The 25,228-nt window shown below is 32.2% G+C and overlaps 3 protein-coding genes and 1 non-coding gene across 4 annotated transcripts in view; 3 read left to right on the top strand and 1 right to left on the bottom strand.

Annotated features, from left to right (window-relative positions):
• Positions 1-10,898: 10,898 nt before the first annotated feature.
• Trnas-gcu lies at positions 10,899-10,980 on the top strand. Its single transcript has one exon. It is a non-coding gene; the product is annotated as a tRNA-Ser (tRNA).
• A 958-nt stretch (positions 10,981-11,938) lies between these two features.
• Positions 11,939-18,904, top strand: LOC123694383. Its single transcript, XM_045639845.1, has 13 exons — positions 11,939-12,131; positions 13,100-13,346; positions 13,435-13,612; positions 13,695-13,855; positions 13,968-14,266; positions 14,347-14,603; positions 15,039-15,237; positions 15,318-15,587; positions 16,157-16,351; positions 16,438-16,593; positions 16,845-17,073; positions 17,621-17,808; positions 18,137-18,904. Exons 2-13 carry the CDS (start codon positions 13,111-13,113, stop codon positions 18,277-18,279), a joined length of 2,511 nt encoding a protein of 836 aa, XP_045495801.1. The 5' UTR covers positions 11,939-12,131; positions 13,100-13,110; the 3' UTR covers positions 18,280-18,904.
• Positions 18,905-19,405: 501 nt separating this feature from the next.
• Positions 19,406-25,228, top strand: part of LOC123696790 (RING-box protein 2) — a 40,437-nt gene continuing 34,614 nt past the window's right edge. The window contains exon 1 of the mRNA XM_045643192.1: positions 19,406-19,667. Coding sequence (XP_045499148.1) covers positions 19,514-19,667 — 154 coding nt within the window. The 5' untranslated portion in view covers positions 19,406-19,513. The remainder of the gene's footprint in view (positions 19,668-25,228) is intronic.
• Positions 21,127-24,767, bottom strand: LOC123695632 (facilitated trehalose transporter Tret1). The gene is made up of 3 exons (XM_045641557.1): positions 24,577-24,767; positions 22,763-22,882; positions 21,127-22,683 (listed from the first exon to the last, which is right to left on the bottom strand). The coding sequence occupies exons 1-3, from the start codon at positions 24,661-24,663 to the stop codon at positions 21,421-21,423; spliced, it is 1,470 nt and encodes a 489-aa protein (XP_045497513.1). The 5' UTR covers positions 24,664-24,767; the 3' UTR covers positions 21,127-21,420.

Here is a 25,228-nt window from a genome sequence, read left to right as displayed (position 1 = left end):
ATGGTCTGTGATATGTCTATTTTTACACTTTAAGCTCTATAACGTTTTGTATGTTATGCGATATTTGCAGATATAAGGGAGTATATTTTCTTATTCATGGATGTGTTTATGTTAAACATTTGTTGTCATCAACAAATGTTTGATCATAATTGTTGATGATGGGCATTGTTCGTTGTTAATAATTGTTGCTGGAAACTTTGTTTAATTTTTGTCGCTCCTTGGTGCTCTTTGGGCGAGAATTCGCCTACGTGCTGTTATGTTGATAGCAACTCTGCAACAGCTTAACCAACTTTGTCTTTCACATTATCTATATATTTTGATTTAAAATAACTACCTACCTACCTAACTTCTTAGGTGATAAAATAACCATCTGAACTACGTTTTGCGGTTTGGGGAATCTGCAAATTAATTACATTGTGACACTATTTGGTTTCAGGTAGATCTTTTTCGTATTTTATGTGTATACGTACATAAATCTTGCTAACGATTTATGAAAAACAATTATAGTTTTTACGATTTTTGTTTGATTTGTATGCGTTTGGATACACTGTGTATCTCCATCCATCAATCAAAGCCGCTTTTTTAGAGAGGCAAATGGGAAGTGTTCGAGGTAAAAAAAATCTATATTTACATAAACACTATACATATTTCACATACATATATGTACCCTCAGGCTACACTCTACATTTTTAAAGGTATGACCCCGTTTTATACGATGAATTTAACGGTGAATACAGTGAATTAATCAAGTATAAATTACTATTGTCCAGATTGTTATTTTGCTGAATTGAGGCCCGTTGTTCACTAAAAAATTCGAATATGCCGCATTATGATTCTTCACTGAAACTGTTTTAAAAGCCTATTATTCTTCTTTTATTTGAAACAGTTGCAGTTTTGTGAATATTTTTTTGTGAAATGGTTTACTTTATGCTCGGTTTACAACATACAACGCAAATGATTCAATGAAATTTTAATTTTTAATATTCGGTCTATAAAGTGCATATTGTATTTATTCAATTTATTTATATCATATATTATTTATTTTATCTTTAATATCAGTTTATAAATAATGTATACGGCCTATTATAAAAAAACGTAAGGAATCCTTAGGTAGAGACGTAGGCTAGGAAACGTACGTAGTAAGTAGGTAATAACAGAAATAAAAATAATAAGATGATTAGATTTTATTAAAATAACTGTCTCTATATATTTACATACTATCGATAAAAATTTTCACAACTATACTATAATTTTGAGCAGGTCAAATCTCTATATACTCAATTTTTATGAACATATGTTTAGTGATCCACATTTGACCCGGGTGCACATTTATTTCTGCACATAATATATGCGTCCCTTATTTGAGTAACGAGATTTAATTTCAATTAGAGCTCGGCTGAAACCAACCGACCCTGATGCGCCATTAATGACGTGATTTAGGTACGGCGTTATATATATAAGTATTTAATGTGATTTATAAATAGGTTTAACGGATACTTTGCTTACAGGGGGTGAATGATAAAATGAGACTGTGATAAGGTAGGTCGTGTAAGTCGATCTTTTTAACCTTTAAAAATATGTCTAATAAAATAAATAAAGAAAACTTGCGACAGAATAAATTAGACGCACATAATGAAAACCAAATTCTTCAAAACTAAAGCCAATACTTAGATAAATCAACAATTAGGTACGTAAGTTATACATACTGTTACATTGAAGGACTTATCAATCCCTTACTTCCTTGATCGATAAAAAAAATTAATGACGAAGAAGAAAATAAATGGTAAAAAGGTATAAAAATACAGAAACTCTACCGATAAAATATAGAAAAGACTGGGTGTCACTGCAAACATCAAGTAAAAGAAAGGGAAAACTCATTTTATTAGATTTTGTCTTCCATCAAATTTAAATACACCCACGGTGTGGAAAAATGACAAACACTGTGAACACAATCTCTTACACTCAATACTAAAATAGATGCTTATATAAAGCCTCATGAAATATTTATTACTCTATTTGGTGCGTCGAATAACCAGAATTTTCCGTCAATTTACCGACCCAAGGAGATATAAAGGCAATAACTCTGCCCTATCTATGATATTTACGTCTGAGATTGTGCTTGTATGTTTAACTAGAAATATTAAGACCAACGTTTGTCTAGACAAAGCAGGATATTTGAATTTGTTTATTCGTCGAATCATAACGAGATCGTTGAATAAAACATTTGGATGTGGGTTGTGGCGACATTTTACTCTTTTAAAAAGGTCCTATCAAGTGGAACGTTCAAAATGCTTCGTGCGTGCGCTTTGAAAATTCCTCTAGTAATTGAATTTTTCATGAGGTGTCAAAGGCTGTCGTATACGTAGCAAAACGATTTTATACAGTGTACTCTTGAGGGTACTTGTGATAAATGAAATATTGAAAAATTATTTTTTATAAATTATAAATCGTTGTTTACAATAGTTGAAACGGTTTCGCGTAGTAAATGATTATTTGAGTGCTACGAGGTGAAATTTAACCATCATCTAGCAAAAAATAAAATATTTCGCTTGAATGACGTTTTACTTATACATCAGAATAAAAAATGTTCTTCAGCGAGTTGCGTACGTTACGGCCCCATGGGATACTTATCCTCTTCGTGGAAAATTGTTGCCCTTCGTTCCAATATTAAAATTATTCACTACGAACTAAATCGAATTATTTTGCACGCCTAACATCAAGAAATAATTCTGTGAGTTTTATGACAATTTATTTATTAGAAATTATTAAACTATTGAACTCTGTTGAAGTTCAAAAAGACAAAGTGGAGTTCACTTAGGGGTTATCGAATCACGTCGGGTCGGTTACCTTTTGCATCTGACGTGATGTCTAAAACGATAATCTCATTAAGAGTTTGAAGACACCTAAAGTTCATAGCTACATAGAATATATTATGTTAATAGCAAACGACATTAGTTATTGCTTTTAGTAATAAAATCATTCCCTACCTTGGGAGAAATTGGCATTCAATGCAATGAAACGCAATACGCAGGTTTTTTTAAATCAAGTTACCAAAATGCTGGTATGATTATTCGTTAAAATTATAATTCGTAAAAATATAATTATTATATTAGGAACATCGAAATATCTTCATAATTTTTTGGGTTTATCATAAGTGTAACTTTTATATACGTAGTAAGGAATAAAAAATATTTCCCAGTAGAAAATATCTAATAAAGCCGTACTCGTATATTGCGTCGTCACAAGGGAGTTCCGTTCACCAATTTAGCATTTAGGGCGGCGTGCATATGAAGTAGTGCAACGTTTGCTGTTTTCCCGGTAAAAGCTCTAAAATGCTGTACCAGCTTGCTTGTTTGTTTAACCGAGCTCTTGGTATATTAAAACAGGGGTCAAGTGTCGGGGTCGCCTTCTACTTATTAATGCATCAACCGCACCATACGGTGTGCCGGGATCTGCAAGAAATTTACCTAGAATTTCGATAAATAAAACATTTTGTGACAAATACCAGATGGAATATTGAACATTTTACCGCCGTTTTTTTCAAACGCAAAATGTATACTTGTGTTTTTGTTTATTATTACAGCTGTAAATTTATTCGATTCTTCCTTTTACCTCACGTCCATTTTTAGAATATTTGGATTCATATGATTTTTTGAATAATACTAAAACATTCAAAATTATTGTTATCGTAGCGCCTTGTGTGGGTTAGTAGACACATTGTAATATAATTCAAAATCATATCCATATTTTTTACATAATGGACTTGTATATGTAGAATTTTCCTTTTCGAAAATGGTGAAACTAAGTTAGGTTTATTGAATTGATTTAATATTTCATGGTGCTCATTGTAATGTGGGAACAGATAAAATATGAGTCGCATTATGTTTTTAAACCAATATATTTTTATAATATATTTTTCAAGCGATTGCTGCTTCGTGCCTACCTAGTTTTATCGTACAGGCTTTTATACACGCTTTGTGTTTATACAAACGAAATTAATATCGTGGCACTCAGTTGCGCTAAATACTGCGTGTCACACGCAAATCACTTTTTCTTACTAACCTATTTCAGTCTTACTATAAAATTTGAAACATTCAACTCATGAACACAATTTATGGAATAATATGTTACAAAGTGGATTTAAATTATATAACGACTACGTAGTACGGTAGTAGGTTTATCCTCACAAATCCTATGTGTCACAATTTGTAGAGAGTAGGTACGAATGTCTTCAGTTTGCTCTGTTTTGTTTGAAGTATTAAACCTGCAGTATTCATTCATCTTAGCGTCATCACAAAGAAGCACAACTAGGAATAAATTAAAGGATGGAAAATATAAATCAAGACATAATCCCGCAGCCCCAGACAATGCAGATCTATGTTCGTTACAAATTTAAAGAACTTTTAATCTGCATTTCTAATTTTTATCTCAGTTGTAGAGGTTGTAAATTTCAACTAAGCTATGCTAATAGCTTTATCTACATTTTACACTCATGCAGCTTACTGCATTGGTCATACTATTAATTATTTATTTGCCTATGGGGAGCGCTATTTAATCTTTTTTTTTTTTAATAATACCTATAAAATTTTATAACAGTGTCTATTCATACCGATATTTCTTTCGTAGAAAGTTAAGACTTTTTGCTATACTTACCTATATATTTTAATTTCAAGGTGGCTATACTTTAACTATTAACTATTAAGTCGTCTGAAAATCGAAACACCAATAAAGCTTATTTTTAATATTGTCCGCTAACTATTTCTTCACAGCGGATGTATCCATCGTAGACTACGAGACGGCGCGGCGGGAGAAAGGGGTTCTCCCGTCTCGACCATGTTTCAGCATTATATTTTCCGCTAAATTCAACCACCATGGCGCTCGACAATCTCTCATTTTAATTTGAATTTTCATTTCAGTAAATTATTTTGTGTTGTAAGTGTCCTCGCAGCACTGCGCTCGTAGCATTGGAATAAATTACTAGAGACGGAGCGGAGGTGAAAGCGGGCAAACAAATGACTTGGTAAAAGAAACATCTAGTTGGTGGTTTCATCGTACTAATAAAATGCGAAACTGGGTTTGCTAGTTGCTTCTTTTATCGTGATGTAGATAATGTATTTCATTTATTTCAGGGATAAGCTCAACACACCTATAGTCACGTAAGTATTATATTATGGTTCCTATCGTACTGCCAGAGTGATGCCGCCGGCTGATTATATGTGTTTATGAATTACTGCTTTTCAATTACATCTTATATATTCTATTCTTCTTTCCTTCAAATGTGCCAGTTATTTTAAAAAGATGATTCGTCTCCGTATGCATAAAATAAGTTATGTTCTATTATAGGTATTCTTTATGTAAAAATGGTTGGCTCATTACGGCGTCTGGCTGGAATTCGTGTAAATTATGTGAAAACGAAGTGGAAAACAGTAAAACGTTGGCAACGATTCGTACCATTTAAGTAGGTAGGTATACTTATTAATAGCACTTGTAAGGAAATCCCCGGAGAAAGTTTTACAATTCTCAGTATTGTAGGTAGTACGTACTTTTAATTTGGTTGAAATAAACATTTTTCACGCGATCCTTTATGTCGATAATCGATATATGTACGAATGTGAGATTGTATTTTACCTAAAAACGGCTAATATAGGTTATTTATTTTGTCCTATGCGAGTACAACGCAAATATTTTTTTATACATAATACTTATACCCACAGCTTATACCTATGTACCTATCTGATGATTAATCATAAGTCGTTAGGCCAGTGAATTTGTTTTTATTGTTTTATATACAAATATTTAAGAATTTATATTTAAGAAACTCCAAAATGACTAATTCCTTTTAAAATACGGAAGAAGAGAACTGGAAAACATACGGATATTTATCATCTAACTTTATTCCCTTTCCGCTTAAGAGAAAACATACAGTTACCAACCGTGAATAAATTATGGCAGATGTAAATAATGAATATGTCTTACATCAAAACTTTTCCCACTTGTAAACTCATTTGCAAGATGTTCACATTCATAATAATATTTCATCCAAGTTTGGGCCAGACGTGGAAAATTGGAAAGTGCATCGCCTAACTTAATAATGTAGATTGTAGAGATACTCCGGCATAAAATCATGTAAACCCCGCATTTTATATTGACTTACGCGTAGCTATTGCCTGTAATTCAGACTTTAGAGAGGAATTTAGGCATGACGAAAGATTTTGAAATCCTCTTCCATTATGTGTGTATACGTTTACTATACAAGAAAAACCCTATATTTCGGTAATATACTTAAATTTAACGAAGATAAAAGCCATTTTTCAAAAAATATTTATTAACTGTGCCAAAACAGCTCGCAGGTGTCATGGCGTAGGCGTGACGTCACTCTTTAGTAAATACGTAATTATTTGTACGCATTGCGAAGAAAATTAAAGAAATATTTATTTAATATGTGTTATAGAATCGAATTTCAAAGTTTATAAGTAGTGTGCAGTATTGCAGTGTGAATCCACATAAAAATAATGCTCAAAAATGTGTTAGTAATTATTTCAAGCGAGAAAATAATAAGAAATGATTGTATAAAGTTGGCGCGGAGAACCCCGAAACCACGTATTCGTGAATTCGCAATTATATTTCTGTTCTGAGTCGATAAAGCATACGTGAAACAATAGAAAATAAATAAAAATGCGTATTCTCAACATATTCATAACAACAAAATACATCTGACGTGAGTTGTTTACTTAATCGTGACGTCACGCGTGTTTTAGTCAAAATGGCGAACTGCAGAATTTCAATGTTTTATTTTATTGTTATTCTCATTAATCTTAATGTTTTTAAGATTTTTAAGTCACTATATTTAATTTATTTATTATACATTTTCCCTTAAAAACACTAATACGATCATTTATGGATACTGTCGTCATGCCCATTGCGAAGTTTAAGTAAAAGGTGCAGCAGAAATAGAGAGCACAACGTGTAATTGGCAGAAGAGTAGTAGTTTGGGCGGAAATAAATCTACAACCACCCATGAGCTGTACTTAAGTTTAGCCATTCAATTAATTTACGTGTAAATCAATAAACACGACATGAAACTTTCGTTAGCGTTTAGCTACTATTATATTGTATTCTGTGCTTTCGTATTCAAATTGCGAGAATGTTCCCTGTTCGTGCTGTATATTGAGTTATATTGTTAAAAATGAAACGACATTTTTGAGATTAAACAATTTATTATCTGACTTGATTTTTATGTAGTTTTTCATGCTGTATTGAAAAATATTTGCAATGATTTACTGAAGAGGAAATCGCAATTTTTGAAATTACCCCATGTTTGCAATTATACTAATGCATCAATCTGAAATACTGAAAGTTGAAACAGCATTCCTATAAAAATATTCCACATAGTACAAATTTAATTTCTGTAAAAATCATTTACATCTTTCTTCTGTCATTACCTTAATAAACGAAAGAACAGTCTTGTTTGTTGATGTTATGATTATTTATTTAACCACAAAAATATTTACTATTATTGTAATATAATTTCAATAATCCATACTAATATTATAAATGCGAAAGTAACTCTGTCTGTCTGTCTGTTACTCAATCACGCCTAAACTACTGAACCAATTTGCATGAAATTTGGTATGAAGATATTTTGATACCCGAGAAAGGACATAGGCTACCTTTTATTGCGAAATATGTACCACGAGCGAAGCCGGGGCGGTCCACTAGTATAATATAATTCTTTATTTGATTTAAATAACTTTCTGTATTAAATTCCGTGTCAGTGACTTAAGTCTAAGTCGCAAACCAGTGAACAGTATTTAATTCAATATATCAAGCAAGTCAATCGTATAACCTAGATGGGCTTTATCGTATAAATTTTTAAGAATTAAGTTAAATAGACGGCTGAAAGTGGCTATTTTAAAGATTTTCGTACAATTCTTTCAATTTAAAAAGGAACGTATTTGAGAAAAATAGAAGTGCGTAATCTGTACGTAACTGTAAGCTGTTACAAGTAACAACATGATATTTAAATAAATCCAATTTATATGAGTATCTTATGAGTAAATTGGCTTGCGAATCAAATATCTCGACCACCGCACATTTCCGCCCTTCAGACAATTTTCCTCTATCCATATTGAACGATATAAGTGGCTTCATATGAATTCATTGTAAGCTCCATAGTATGTACTTGAATCCAAGAAGGGAAATGGACAATTTTCTTTTATTGAAACGTACACCGGTGCCAGGGTTGATAATGACATTACAGACATCTTTTCATCAATAGGCGCTTTATCGTATACGCTGAATATAATATTCATATATATATTATGGACGATACATATTATATTTCATTTAAAAATGTCTTATCTGTATTCTGTGTAGAGTTACTTCTAATATATATAAGATACACAATTATTTATTATTCTTGGAACTGATATTGAAATGAGAGTAGGTACAACTCATGTTAGGAACCAGCTCGTGGAAGGATCACACCCCCAGAGAAAATTATCGTGAAATCGTATAGGTACTCCTACTGTATTTTGTAAGATGAGTGGGATTGTAACATACGTTTCCTTTTTCTCTGTTACATTTATTCCCTTCGTTAAAAGTTTCATTCGTAAAAGCGTATAAACCATCAAAAATTATAGTTATATCAGTTCTACATATACCTATGTATTTATGTAGCCCTCTATGATTTATATAAAATTTAATATCTACTTTTTAACATCAATAATTAATATCTAAGATTTTATATATGAACAAAATTAAACTTAGGTAATCCAATTCGTAAATGAACAATTTTCTTAAATTACTTTTCTTGAAATACTCCATACCTTCTATGTACAAAAGTTTCGCAAGAAATTGAATTGTTTGAAACAAGAGATGGTTCGTAATCCTGTAAAATTTTCCGAGTATGAAGACCTTCGATGTCTTGCTTGCGAATCCCGGGGTTTACATGCTAAGTCCTTGCATTTTTAAGTCTTCGCGTTCTCTCATATTATAATTTTGTCCTTTTGTATGTTAATATTCATAAACCTCTACCCAACCTTCAGATGCCCGAACGGTTTGAATCGATTAAATTGTATTTCATCTACATAGATGTTACGTAAAATATCCTACTAATATTATAAATGCGGATGGATGGATATTTGTTGATGCTCTTTCACGCAAATACTGCTGAACCGATTACAATGAAATTTTGTATGTAGATAGGTGAAGACCCAGAATAAGATATAGGCTTTTTATCCCGAAAATCGCGCAACGCAGGTTTTTCTTTGAAAAATCATGCGAAGCCGCGGGCGGATATAGATTATTGTATAAGTAATCAGAATTTGTAATTTTTTAATATATAAAGGAGTAGTCTGCCGTCTAAAATATGTGTATTTACCTACCTGCTCTATTAGAGATGTCTTGAAATTAATACATAACTCGAGAGGCACAAGCTACGACCTGTATTCTTTTTATTTATTCTGAGGATATAAGTGGATGGTTGGAACTTGGATTACTGGATGGATTGATCGTTATTTATACGAGTATGGTTGGTACATTGGACGTTATTAATTATCCAGTAACCATTTTCAAACGAATGCATTTTTTCAATTGCGAAAACTCTGAAAATAAGCTCTCGCACTGAAAAAAGGAACGCATATAACAAAAAAAATCAGATGTTTTGCGCGAAGTGACAGTAGTACCCACCTCAACGCTTCGCATAAGAGGCGTGCAAAATAAGTAATACCTAATATGTTGTTTTATTATATTTTAACTGGAAAAACCACGATATAAGCTTAGATATAAGTATATAAAAACACTTGTGAGTTATTACCTGTGTGCCAATCAGTGCCAATATAAAGGTAAACTCGACCGTCGACGACCTCGTGAATATGAATGCTCGCTGATATGAAATAAATATTTAATGATTTAAACTAACAAATTCGGACGTGTTTAATAGAATAATTATGACTTTGTTGATCATTATTCTTTTCTATCGTTCAAATAATAATTGAATACAGCGCCATCTAGATATCTGTTATGAATGTATAATTTAATGTTTTATAAATACAATAGATGGCTTCCTTTTAACTTATAATTTAATTTTTATTTTAAAAACGCACTTAGCATACAAATCTTTATAATCAGTACTGCTTACATGGATTCCGTATAATCTTATGTGTAAAAATAAAGTATATATAAATTCATTATTTAAGCTTCACTGTATTATTTTGTAACACTGCCATCTGAATATAGGAACAAAAAGTTCATTCAACAAGACACATAAGTGTCAAACGTATGACATAATTTGACTTGAGACTTATTACTAGATGTCACTTATTATTTTGTTGAATAATTATTATTTAAAATGTTTGCTACGTAAAATAATATAATGTTTATTAGTTTTTTTTAAAAAGACGAAAATATGTTCAATTTATTTTGCTAATTCTTATATTATTTGACTGCTTAGTAAAATTTAATTATAGAACAATTGTGAAAGATTTTTCGTGCTCTAAATTCAAATAATATAATTATTAATTATCAATTAAACTATTCATTTTTTTTTATAAATAACTAGCGGTCCGCCCCGGCTTCGCCCGTGGTACATATTAACGTTTTCTCTACATAAGAACCATCCTCGTACTTCAAGGAATATAATAAAAAAAGAATTATCGAAATCGGTTCAGCCGTTCTCGAGTTATGGAATTACAACGAAAAGTGGCATTGATTTTTATATAAATATAATGGTTCTATCTTATAGGTTCTTATGTTATTTAAAATAAAAATATCATAAAAGAGTTTTATCACAATCTATCGTGACTAAGATCGTGACAAATGGTTTGTAGAATACATAAAATATGGAATAATTAATAATCAAAAGAATATGATCACTAAATTCGCAAGCCATTTCATGTGACGAGGTGGCCGAGTGGTTAAGGCGTTGGACTGCTAATCCAATGTGCTCTGCACGCGTGGGTTCGAATCCCATCCTCGTCGATATTTTTGCTGTTTTCATAAAATTGTATTTTTAATCTTTTATTTAGCTTCTTATAATCGGTGTCTAAAAAATACGTAAGTCCGGTTTACATATTATTTTTTGGAAGATTTTCAATTTTTTTTTCCAGTTAACACCTTCATTGAGAATATATTTTCAATGAAGGTTTCATTGGTATGTTAGTATAAAATATAAGAAAATATCTATGTACATAAGAAAATATACCTATGTAGGTGTAGTATTTTATTTATTATGATATCAATCTGCAATCTATAGACTTAGGTATATAAAAATCATTTGCTGTTTGTTCGGTGGTAAATGTTAAAATATGTAATGACGTTTCAAAAGTGCTTCTAAAAGAAGTCTAATTGAATAAATAAATGTTTGAGTTTGAGTTTGAGTTAGTCTCGCTAAATTTCGAAAACGGCCAGGCCGATTTAGCTAATTTTGGTTTTGAAATGTTTTTCGTTGTTCAGGGAAGGTAAACGGACTACGGAGAGAAACAAAAAAAAGTAACAGGTGATACGAAGTTCGCCGAGTCATGTAGTCATAAATAATAATAAATGGCTAAGGGTAACGTTATGCTACCACAATAATGGCATAGTATAACGGAAATTGCGTGTTAAAAATCATAATTCAAGTATACCGTACTCTCTTTTTTAAATATCTCATGAGTCATGACCTGTGAAACGTTTCTTTATATTGTTCTGAACTACCTATAATTCAAATCATATTATACCAAAAAACATTTAGCAAAGATTGGTCATACATTTCATAAGAATTCAAAGAAAATGCTAAAACAAATAATTTTTCACCGTTATCGACGTTATCTTTGTAATCGCTGGTGAAAAACAGATATAGGTACCTAGATAACGAGTTGCACAGTGTAGCTATCATTCGGAGCAAATTTATCTAGACCTGCTTTTATTATCTTATCGGATATTACTGCCCTTTATTTTACGATTTTGAGGTATATGTTAGGTGTGCCCGAGGTGAAATCACGTCGTATTGCGTGTCATTGTCATAATGGGATTTTTTTCTGTTATAATTGTATTTAATTGAAACAAGTAAATCACATGAGATCAGTGTAAACAATTTATAGTGAAGTGCAACTAGTGGAAAGGATTTTTATATCTAACTAATTTTGCGACAGGTAATACGACCTAAATAGGATTATCTATTTATCATTGTGCTACATGCATATGTGAGTTTTATGCGTGAAAGCACCGTTAATATGAAAACAAAATATTTAGGAAAGTTCTAGACAAGTAGACTTACTTCCTTCCAGGTGTGCGTTTATAAATTATAAGAAAACTAGCTATTTCAATTAAATTGAGATTATATCATGAAAGACCATAGATTAACTTTTTAGTGTAGGTAGAGATAGTAACGACTGATGCACGTCACGTGTAAAGCCACATTTAGGGTAGAAATAAAATTACAAATAATTTTCACAGAGAACTATTCCTGAAGTGAAGACATTTAGCCAAACAATAATTGCCCTACAAACGTTCGTTTCAGTTTATTACATTGGATTTCCAACCATGATAAAAATAATAAATAACTGAAGCATTCTTTTTACGATTCTATTATTTGACATTGACCTACTACCTAGGTACTTCGAGATAAAAAATGATTAAACATTTAACTTTAGGACCAAGACAATTGACATCTGCTTAACCTCGATGTTGTTAATAGTAAACAAAATAGTACAAATAAAGAATTAATGTTATATAATACTTTAAAATATTCAAAAATAGTTCATATAAAGTAGATAATATAGAATAGGAGAGCATGTTAATTATATTCACTTGTAGAGATGATATTCTTAATCCAATTTTTCCGTACCACTCCCAACTGATAAAATACCATTTCATATATTCACAGATTGTTTCATACTTACATTAATTCATTATAGATAGCTTATCGTACGTCCCCATTTGAACGTTATAATAAAGCTAGCCATAATCTAAAACATAATAAATACCTACTATGATGGACTATTTTCATTTATTTAAATTGAGACCACATTTAATAACAAATATAAAATGCCTTTCTTTTATATCCTCATATTCCTACGTAATAACTTCGTCATTAAATTAAACGTTTATCTAATTTCAGAACTAAACAATATGATTTGGTTGGCAATAACGCTATTTATTGCCACAAGATGCGTGGATGCTCAAATAACAGCACAGTCCAGCGTAGCGCCAGAGCTACGGGAGTGCTATACAAATCCACAATTCCTTGACAGGAATAACTTACCCCCCACAACCTTGCCTGTTTTAATAGACATCATACAGCAAATAGAAGATAATCCTAATATAAACATGGACTTACGACAATTAGCTGTACAGCTTTTGCATGCGTAAGTTTAAATTAAATATGAATACAACAACGCGTCTTTTTGTTTATTAACCACACCATAATATTTATTATTCATTAAACATTTACAGGTTCAGACAAGACGGTATTGAATTTCATCAATCCGATTCAAGTTCAGTTTTATCTTCTAATGTGCTTCCATATGCACCAACTTTCCACTCCTTCCATAGACATAGGCTATTATTAACAAAAATAATACCTGGAAATTCACAAGCTTTACCAAATAACACAATCAGTTCTGCACTCAAGGTATTTATGATTTGCAACTTTATTTTAAAAACCAACGACGATACATTCAAAAACGTAATTCATATACAATTTATTACCACAGTGTGCTCTTCATCACATGCTTTCAACAACTGTTGATGCTCGAGTTAGAGGTAATGAGAATAGTTGCAATCAACTATCTCAATATCGCGCACTAAGAACTGCAAGACATGCACCACCTCAGGTCAATGCGGATGATGTAGAAATATTAGATCTGGACGCACTGTAAGTATGTAGTGTGTACTTCTATAAGGTTACTTAAGTTAAATCGACTATTAAACAAACCTTGAATAATAATTACTAAATTATACTGACCATGTCATGTTGAATATTTCAGGAAATCAGCAAACACAATGGGAAAGATGCAGCATTATAATCCAAAAAGTGACGTTGAGTTCACGAGTATGGGTGGCTCCAAATCAGAACGTCAATTATTAGGAGATAGCCAATGTCCACTGCTAACAGGCGCAGTATTTACAAGATGGGGAGCTGTATCTGCCGGTCATGTTATTGCTGGGATAGCAGGAGGCGCACAGTTCCAACGTGTGCCTATACAAGAATTAACCAGAGGGTCGCTGAATGATTACTCTAACGTTCAGCAAACGGTTTCTTCGATATTTACAGCTACGTTATCAGGTAATTGGGTAACTCCTGAAATCATATAATTGGTTTAGTTAATACTTTGTTTCTCTTTATAATTTTCATGTGTGTTGTAGGTGATATAGCGGAAGTTGTACTCATACAAGGAACCGAACGAGGAAATTCTATAAGCGTCGGTGTTGCTGGTAACTGGAATTCTACCCAAGCTCCCAGATATTATATGTTACACAATCGACTGAATGTTGAAATGACTGATCCAGAGATTCGTGGTGACATTGACGGCTTTGTACTCGGAACTTTAATAAACTCGAACGTAGATACTTCCGGGACATTGAAATTATCTCAGCTACTTGATATGTATTATAGTCCTAGGGTAAGTTCTGATTATAAACATATGAATCGCTCGAACCAAACCAACCCATGTAATTTTCTTCTAAAAATAAAATGTAGATGACTATACATTCTCTATTTTATCATATCAGTCTGTTTAATAACAGTGATCATGAATAATTTAAACGATATCAATGATTTCAACATAAGTACAATACTATCTGAGTGTGTCATAGATGTAAAATGATATGTATCAGCGCCTTTGATGCACTCGATAGATTTTGATTAAAGTAAAATGTTATATTACACTATCTCAAATGCTCTACAGTCTACACACGTTACGCCTTATGCAAATTAATTTTTTAAATTGGGTCTCAATAAACCTTTACATGTTATGTATAAAAACCTAGGAAATTATGTATTTGTAAAATGTTGAAATGTTAAAAGTTGAAAATTAATAAATTTGTTCAATTTTTAGAATGGTGTCTATAATTCTGCTAGAAGAGCTTGTAATCGTAGAGCTCTGAGCCAAGAATTTATAGTCCGGGATACATTAATTGGTGAATCTCAAGCATTTGTTGCAGCTTTGGATACAAGCATGCCCCTTCGTGGAACAATCGTTAGTGGGCTTGATCAATTAGTCACCAGTGCAGTACAGAACTTCCAAACATACACAAGTAAGCCCCGTTTATATTGATCTATGCAAAATATTGTAAGTATTTGTATGATAAAAATCTATAAAGAAGTATTTTTTCAGCCAACAACTTAAACGATCTAAGCTGTATAAACACTGAAACAACTACAAATGACTACAGATTAAAAACAAACTTATACATTGTTTTGGACTCTGCTTGGCCATATCAGGCTGTGTATCCTGCTATTTCTTTCCTTCTGGACGGCATTGAAGTCGGGAAATTTGGTTCAAGTGTGACACTACTTAGTGCTTTCGACGGAAGCGTCATTGTTAACAAAACGTTTTCATTGGCTGAATTTCACAGCAGTTACACTTTGGCAAGGCACCAAACATGTAAGTTCAATATTAATTAATCTTACAATTAGAACTTCTTATGTTTATTCTTATCAACAGTTCTACTTTAAATATTTAGTTCTACATTTTATCGTCGGGGCCTCTCAAGTTTTTATTTTACTGAAATTACAAAATAAAGCCTGAACTTAGCCTTATAACTTCTTATGTATAATGTACCTAACTTATGTGTCTTAACGTATTGTGTGGTTTGCTTTAGCCAGTCTGAATGTGTTGAGGTAACAATTCTAATTTGACGATCCGATGGTAGCGACTTGTTGACTTGATGACGGTATTGCGTTGCTCTACATACATGCATGAGGTTGCATTTAGAATTTCGTTTTTTTTTAATGTGTGACATTTTCTAATTGGTCTGAGTATTAATTTATTTATAAATAAACACTAAGAGACAATTTACGATGTCTTGCTTTCATAAATAGTCGAACTTTAATCAACTTGGAAGTATATGGCATTTTGGTATTTTAGGTAATGATAATAGATATCAAAAGATGTTCATGTTTTAATCATTGATTTTATCAATTATAAATTGTTCACAAAATGACATTTTACAGTGCTTAATGGAGTAAATCTTGAAAATACGCTCTCAAACATAAGAATTTCTATGCAAACTGAACTGGAGAACGAGAAAACTGCGAATTATGTTGGTGGTAATTCCAGTGTCTTGTTGTTCCTGTTAAATACAGGAAATTTAAATATTAATGAACAAATCATTAATAATGCTCGTCAGTTAAATGAGACAGTTCCAGGTAATTATAATTTATCTGTAGAATTTACCAAATAATTGTAATTTATATAATGCACATGATATAATAATTTACTTTGTCCATTTTAGATCTTAGGGTATTGTTTGCTACGTCCACGAATCAATTTGATATTTTATGGACTTTGGTTCGTGATATGCATAATGACATCAGAACGATATCCCTGAACAATGAAGGGACAAATGTGGAGATTGCTATGAATCCAATCCTTACGAGAATTGAAACAGGTACTTACGTATTGAAAAAAATAAATTTATTATAGGAAATCCAAAATCTAGAAGAGCTTTATACTGATTGTACTTGCAGCTATTTTATAGGTTTTTTATTTAAAAGCCTATTATTTATTCACAGATTTTTTATCTCCTAACGTCGTCTCTTATTTGAATAAGATAGATATAGATACAGATATGCATATTTTATGATGTAATAGGATATATCAGGAATACAGAGCTTCTAAACAGACCCATTTTTATTTCAGTCGGAAGAAGAATCATTAATCCAAACTGCGGCTCTACATTTTCGCAAGAATGGAGATCAGGAACACGACAATTTGCCGATAATGTGGAACCGGGATATATAAATTTCTACGCCATTAGTCCCAATTATTTCTTTGGTAACAACGAAAACAGTAAAGTACGGATTACACGAACGGGTTCCTCTGTTGGTAGCCTTGTTGTTTGTCAATCACGAACTGTTCCACAACCAAGGTGATTATATAACTTATACCTACCACGGATTGCTAAATAGTTGCACGCACTATGAACTAGAAGGATTTTTATATTTATAATCAAACGGATGTTAATCATCATCATCATTACATAGTATAAAACAAAGTAGCTTTCTCTGTCTCTATGTCTGATGCGGCTTTTTTTAATAGATAGCGTGATTCAAGAGGAAGATTTTAGTATATAATTTATTAGGTTTTAGACAAAGCGGGAGAAGCCGCGGGCGGTAAGCTAGTGCATACTTAATAATTATAGTTTCCAACAACAATCCTAGGTATAAAAAGTTCCCATCAATATACGGAATAATTGCAAATTAATTATTAATTATTTTATTATTATTTATTTATTTTTTGTACACTGTGTTATTGAATCTAAAAACGATTTTTATTTTTTTTATTGTCTTTGTAATTTTACAGAATTTCAATAAAAAAAATTTCTCATATTTATGAACAAAATCCATATTTTTGCTTAAAATGTATATTTCATATTGTATGTAACTAGGTACTTATTTGTATATTTATATGTTCAGGCAAAATGTAACCATGGTCGGGGATGATGTGAATGCCGTTATTTGCCAAACCCTCGCGTCCGGTAATGTGGAGATAAGCCTTCGGGGTGCCTGCGATGGCCACTGGACGGTTGGTGCCTGTCCCCCGTTCTATATATCCGTACAATCACAAGTTACCGATACTACAAGTCTTAGCGCTACATGTACAGGTAAGAGTAGTGTCAAGTATCAATTTTTTGAAGTGAAACTTCTTTAGGCGCGTTGAGAGTAAAATTCCAAGATCGCGTCGTGGCAATACCCTCCCGTCATAGAGTAAGGCGACGATTTTGGTATCTTTTAATCTTGACAAAGAAGTTTCACGTCTTCTGCACACGCTCTTTTTAAAAATAATTATAGGTAGGTACATGTTTTACATGATTGTACAGGCATAATTTATTTACCGTGCTCTATATTTCTACGTCCTACATCTTAACGTATACTGTATAGTTTTATGGAAAACATAAACATCGTTCGTGATATTATCCTTGTTTGTTCCAGAACCCACATGCAGATTCCCGTACAATGTCAGGTATCAAGTTCAAATCGAAGACTTAGGATGTTTCAGTAGCGCCGGAACTGCTGGCCTAAGTTTAATTCTAGGAGTTTCTATTATTCTGTTTAATTTAGTAAAATTATTTTAATTGTAAGCCTTGCATTCTAAATATTTATAAGGTATGTGACATTTTGACAAACATTAGTTCTACGAACCTACGTAGGTATTGATACTGCATTTAAACTTATAATAATAAACTTATAAAAACTACTACATAAGCGTATTCATGCATTTTTCATGTCTCTGTTTTCAAATCACGCATTAAAAGTTTGTTTTAATATGTGGTGGGTTTGGCTGTTCTTTTCTATTAAAAGTTCCACCGAATTTAATAAATAAAACTTTTTGGTCTGTGTAGCGCAAGTCGCGTGACGCACGATACGTACGATAATTATCGTACAAATACGATAATTTTTAGTTAAATGTCTACTAAGTAGTGTGAAAAAAAGTTTCACTTTTACCGTGGTTTCATAAAACCACACATCACTTTGATTTACCTACTTATTTTTATTGTTTTCAGTTTAACTTGGTTGACTTTCATGATCCCACCTTTTACATTTTGGTTTGTTTAATATTTAAGTCTTGTTATTGTAAATATTTTTATGATACCTACTTATAATTATTTTTATTTATGTATATTTAATTAGTAATTTTTTTTGTATGTTACTTTTAGTTAATGTTATAATAAAGTCGTAATAAATCACATTAGTGTACCATATTATTGTTTTATTTACATCAAAAACTGTTTTTATACAATAATAATACTTAATATTATAAATGCGAATGTAACTCTGTCCGTCTGTCTGTTACTCAATCACGCCTAAACTACTGAACCAATTTTCATGAAATTTGGTATGAATATATTTTGATACCCGAGAAAGGACATAGGCTACTTTTTATCCCGGGAAAATGACGCAATCCCGGAAATCCCACGGGAACGGCAACTATGCGGGTTTTTCTTTGACTGCGCGGGCGAAGCCGCGGGCCAAAGTGACCAAAAATTAAATTTTCTTGACAAAGAATCAAATCAAACATTAAAAAAAATCATTCAAATCCTTTCACCATGAGTGAAAACAATTTCAACGAAAATTTCCATGCTTCTGTTTCTATTTTTAATTTATAATAGTTTATTATATCCACCAAGCAAATTGGTTAGTATCCACACCTAAAAAACTAGTCATCTGCAGCTGTTTTAGACAAACGATTTGTCAAATGTCACCGTCAATGTCAAATGTCAAATCAAAGTGAAAATTGAAATACCTTGCTTTGTAAATAAAAATAAACAGTTTTTTAACAGAATTTGTGATATTATTGAATTCATAACAATGTCCGGGGAAGATTGTGAAGCGGGTGATCGCGGCGATAATGATTGCCAGAAATCTGACAAAATGTTCACTCTTAAAAAGTGGAATGCTGTGGCAATGTGGAGCTGGGATGTGGAGTGCGATACTTGTGCCATTTGCAGAGTTCAGGTTATGGGTGAGTGAAGATTCTCTGTTCCTCAATTATATACCTGTCTATCCATCTTGAGATCTAAAGTACTTAGTAATTTCATATTACAACACAAGCTTTATAAATATGTCAAAGTTGTATCAAGCGTTCATGTTAAATTTGAATAGCATTCTTGAATATCTATTGATTTTGAGTCATAAAATAGTGCAACTAATTCACTGTAACAAATATTTTCACCAGAATAGCAGAATTCATAAAATGTTCTTGTGACTTCCCCCATAACGATAAGTAGGTATGTGTCATAATATTCACAATTTTATAATTTGGTTCAATTTTTACTGCTGGAAAAGGAAAGTTAAGCAAAATCTAAATAAATTTGTATGAGAGTTGCTGTACTCACACTTCAATTAAACAGCTAGCATTACATCAGTTCTTGACTCGCACTATGAATTTATAAACCTTATATTTTATAATAAATTTTCATACAATGGCGATAGTACTTAAACTAACTAAAGTTACTTAAATATTTTAGGCCAAGTTACTGATAGTGAGAATTTTTATCAAAATCCACCGAGTGTTCTTAGAGTTTATCGAAACAAGTTGTAAAAATACTAAATACCTACAATAGATGTAGCTATTGTAAAACTATTAGTTAACATGCAAAATATTTATCGCATGACCTTAACTTTATGCTAACACAGAAATATTATGCAAATAACAGATGATCTTTTAAGGAAGTAGCTAAATAATATTATGTATGTCTGTTCTTATAAATGATTTATTGTCCGGCAAATAGGAAGATCCTTCTGTCTTGCTAAATAGTTTTATTAATAACTAAATGATTATCATATTTTTTGCATTTTCATAGAATAATTTTAAATATACAAGAGGCCTCATTCGCTACACATTTTGTCTCAAATTTAATGTATAAACATTGTGATTGTAATAGCCTTTGTTATTTTAATAATATTGATTGATAACTAAGATGCTTACTACCATCCATACTAATATTATAAATGCGAAAGTAACTCTGTCTGTCTGTCTGTTACTCAATCACGCCTAAACTACTGAACCAATTTTCATGAAATTTGGTATGGAGATATTTTGATACGCGAGAAAGGACATAGGCTACTTATTATCTATCCCGGGAAAATGACGCAATACCGGAAATTCCACGTGAACGGGAACTATGCGGGTTTTTCTTTAACTGCGCGGGTGAAGCCGCGGGTGGACACCTAGTTTTAACATAAATCTGATTTGTTTTTAAGTCATTGTATAGAAATTCTTTTTTTTTTTGTTATAGATTCTTTTTCTTTCATATTTATTTGTAAATGACTATTCGTTAGTTAGATGCATCAGTTAATGGTTAATAAGTGCTCTTATTAGGCATTTTGTAGTAAAAAAAGTGGTTGTAGGACTTTTGCGAAACAAGGAAAAAAATATGAATAACTTAGTAAAAGTCAGTATTGTTAAAATCATTTAATAAAATCAGATTTTTATAATAAATAACAATAAATAAGTACAATAATGTCTCTTAAACAATAAATTATTCTTATCCTTATTTTTAAACTATTATAAACCTTAATATCTTAACTTGCCACACATTTAAACAATTAACATGAACTAATATCTCTTAGACATAACATTAATATTACATTGCAATACAACTTAACAATTGCAAATGTTTTTTTTTTTTCTAATAGCATAGAATAATTAATTTATGGTACAGATTCTTTTTGGACCCTTTATTATCACACTACAAAACACAACTAAAATCATATCAACACCCACTCGGCAATGGTTTAATATTTACAATCGAACTCAATCGGCGCGACCTAGTATTGCGACCAGTCAACTTATTCTCAATTTGTTCAAGACTTTTACCCCGGGTTTCTGGTACGAAAAATACAACAAAGAATAAACTCACAAAACAAATACAACCAAAGAGCCAAAATGTACCCCACGGTCCTAAGGCAGATTTTATGTCGTGGAATGTAGTTGTTACTATGAAACTACATAGCCAATTAAAGGCCGTGCAAATCGATGCAGCAGCTCCTCTTATTTTTGCGGGTAATATCTCACCCATCATCAACCAAGGTATCGGCCCAAAAGCTAATGAAAACGCAAGCAAGTATAACATTAAACATGTTAGTGGTATCCAGAGTACTACTGTCACATCTAAATTGAGCACGTCACGCACATAGAAAAATGTACCTAATAATATCAATGTGATCGTCATAGATACAGATGAAATGTATAGGAGCATTTTACGACCTGCTCTATCGATTAAAGCTGTAGATATAAACGTCGATATGAAATTGACTACACCAACAATAATTGTTGATAGATATGGATCCACTGAACTGCCAGACATTTTAAATATTTCAACAGTGTAAAAAATAATTGCATTGATCCCAGATAGCTGTTGGAACGCCATAAGGCCAAGTGAAATCGAAATTGATTTGAGATATTTTTTATTGAAAAGTTCCTTAACCGAAGAAGCATTTTCAATTTCGGCATCGGATAGAGCTATATCACGCATTTCGTTATCGATTTTGGCATTCTTTCCTCGCAGCCATTGTAACGCCTTTCTAGCTTCCTCAGTCCGTCCACGTGAAATGTACCAACGGGGTGTTTCAGGGATGAGTAACATCAATGCTAGGAACGGAATTGCCAGCGACGCTCCCAAGTAAGCCAGTTGGGACCAATCTAAATATCTACCGGCTATATAAGAAATCAGAATTCCAATGTTTCCTATGGCCGTAGGGAATAGCCCTAAAGTACCTCTGACTTCAGGTTGTATAGTTTCTCCTAGATAAACAGGAAAAGCTAATGATCCGACGCCAACACATAAACCGCAAATAGCTCGGCCGGCTAATATTAAGTGGACGACGTTTGCAGCGGCGATTAGGATCCATCCAATAAAAAAAGGGAATGCGGTGAACAAAAGTGTCTTTCGACGTCCTATAAGGTCCACGAGAGGTCCTCCGATAACACCTCCAGCTAAAGCAGCTAAAGGCATAAGTCCTCCAATCCAACTAGACTGTAAGCAATTAAAAATTAATTAATCGGATTTAGTAAGCATTTTGAGAAAAATCATTTTTAACAAATCAATCATGTACCTGAGCTTCTGAGACTGTTATGCTTGTATCATTTTGCATTGAAACTAACGCTGTAGAAGTATAAGCTGACGAAAACCCGACTATCATTGAACCCAATGATACAGCCACAGCGGCTAAAACCTAAAAAGAAGTTATACCAAACATTATTTATAGCTGTCATATTATTGCGGTTTTTATAAAAATGAGTTTAATAAATGAGAAAATAATTGGGGATGACCCTCATCAGATGGACACCTACATACATACATAGTACATATACCTATGTATTTAATAAGTAGGTTCATTTTGATCTCTAAAGCTATTTTTTTAATGTATGAAGGTGTAGGATGGTTTATAAACTTAAACTACCTAACAGTTTTACGTCCTACCAAAAATGAAGCGTTTTGTTAAAAAAAATCAACTACTTAAAGGAAAATGTAAAATAAGGCTTCATCACAATTCATAGCAATACGAATGTTTAATTTCACACAGTCATAATAGGAAGATTCTGAATGTGACATTCTTATTTTATGACCACACTCATCTCGCGTACAAGTGTGCGAATTTGGGTGCGATACTAATTATTGTCCTAATTTATATTTAACTATGTTCTATGACCGCCGCCTTGGTACAGTGGTTGACGGGTGATCGTAGCACCGAGAGGTCCTGGGTTCGATTCCCGGTGGAGACGAAGAAAAAAAAAGACGTGTGGCACTCGGGGACTGCCGCGGTGAAGCTATTGCATAGCATGCCTTCAAGCCACACCTCCGCCCGTCGGAGTGGGGTGCGTGAGGTTTTTCGTTACGGAATTTCTCTATTCGGTCCCCGCGCTCAAGGCCCGCGATAGAAGCTATGCAATAGCTTAATAAAAAGTCTCGGTCTGGTAGGACACAGAAGGCTGATCACCTACTTGTCCCTAAAGAAAATCGATCAGTGAAACAGATGTATAATGCATCTGCCCCTTACCGGTTACCCCACTAGGGGACATGGGACTTCACTTATGTTCTATAAAATATTATTAGGTATTCTTTGATTGTAGCATGAATTGTGTCACAAATAACAACGATACTGAATCAAACAGTGAAAAAGCTTCCTACAGTATTATAGTACGTACACATGAGATGTAGGATATCTACATATTATATCGTAAAGTTCTATTTCTATTAATCACCAATGTATTTATGCCTAGTAAAGAAATTAGCGAAATGGTATTTTTAATTTGATTAAAAACAATGGTTCGTTTTCACAGTTAATTAGCCATTCATAATATTTTTTTCTTAATTGGAATGAATTTATTATCATTATAAGACATTTTGAATGAGTTTTTCAAGGCAATTTTGTGCATATTTTTTGTTATTATCAGAAGAATGCATTGAATCTAGGAAAATAATTATCTTCTCGCTACGCTTGTTATTTAAAGTTTATGCCAACGAAGCGCAAGCAAAACGCCTATGGTCAATTTAAGCAATCATCGACTATGATTGTATCCACTTAGTCTCGAAGTAAATTATTGTATGTAAACTGTGTAATATATTATACATAATTTTGTATGAAAGGTTGGACATTCTGCATATTCTCTCGGTTCAAAATTAGTGGTTGGATCCTTTTATATTTCCGGATTCACAATGAATTTAGTTATACATATTACCTACCTACCTATTTAGTTAAATTTCCTAAAAGTTATCGAATAGAATAATGAACTAATCTTCTATAATAAATTTCAAATACCAGGCATAGTTAAATTTAACTGAAAATATCAATAAATAGTACTTATTTAATATTTTATTACATAAATACTCAAGGAATAACATTTCAATTACTTAAATGTAACAGACCTGAGAGAACGTATATTTGGCCTTTTCATAATCATTTCCATTCACTGTGATACTATAATGAGTATCGGCTCGCATTAAAATCTTCATTTTTGCTAAAATCAAATCCGCAGTTCATATAAAGCACAACACTATGTTTCGTCACTTGTACACTAATAACTGACGCTGTGTGGGTGAAGCCTGAACGACTGAAGAAATGAGCTTGTCTCAGAGCGGTCGTCGGGATTTATATGAACGCAAATTGATTGACAAAACTGATTGGCTTTCGAGGTTGTGGAATCAAAACATCGTTTCTCGTATTTGTTATTCAAAATTTTAGCTTAGGTCTCCTTGTAGATATATTTGTATTAATTAAGATTTAAACGCCTTGTACGATCTGTAATTTAGACCGAATCGAGACGAGTCTAACAGCTGTTCTTGCAGTTACCGTTAAGTTTGTACAGAACATTTAATAAACACATACAAATTAGATGTTAGCTCTTAAATACTATTATATCATCCAATTTAACTTACACGGCTAACTAGAAATAGAAGGAATCAAAGGGTGCGTGGACATCGATATAGTACCATATTAATTATTATAGTACTTACAATTATGTTCGATAGCAAGAAAGATATTAGTTTCAAATGTAATGTATAAAAAATACACCGCATA

The sequence above is a fragment of the Colias croceus genome, chromosome 1, assembly GCF_905220415.1.
Source record: "Colias croceus chromosome 1, ilColCroc2.1".
Classification (NCBI taxonomy): domain Eukaryota; kingdom Metazoa; phylum Arthropoda; class Insecta; order Lepidoptera; family Pieridae; genus Colias; species Colias croceus.
The sequence above is the reverse complement of the archived record's forward strand: the minus strand, read 5'-3'. Positions and strand labels throughout refer to the sequence as shown.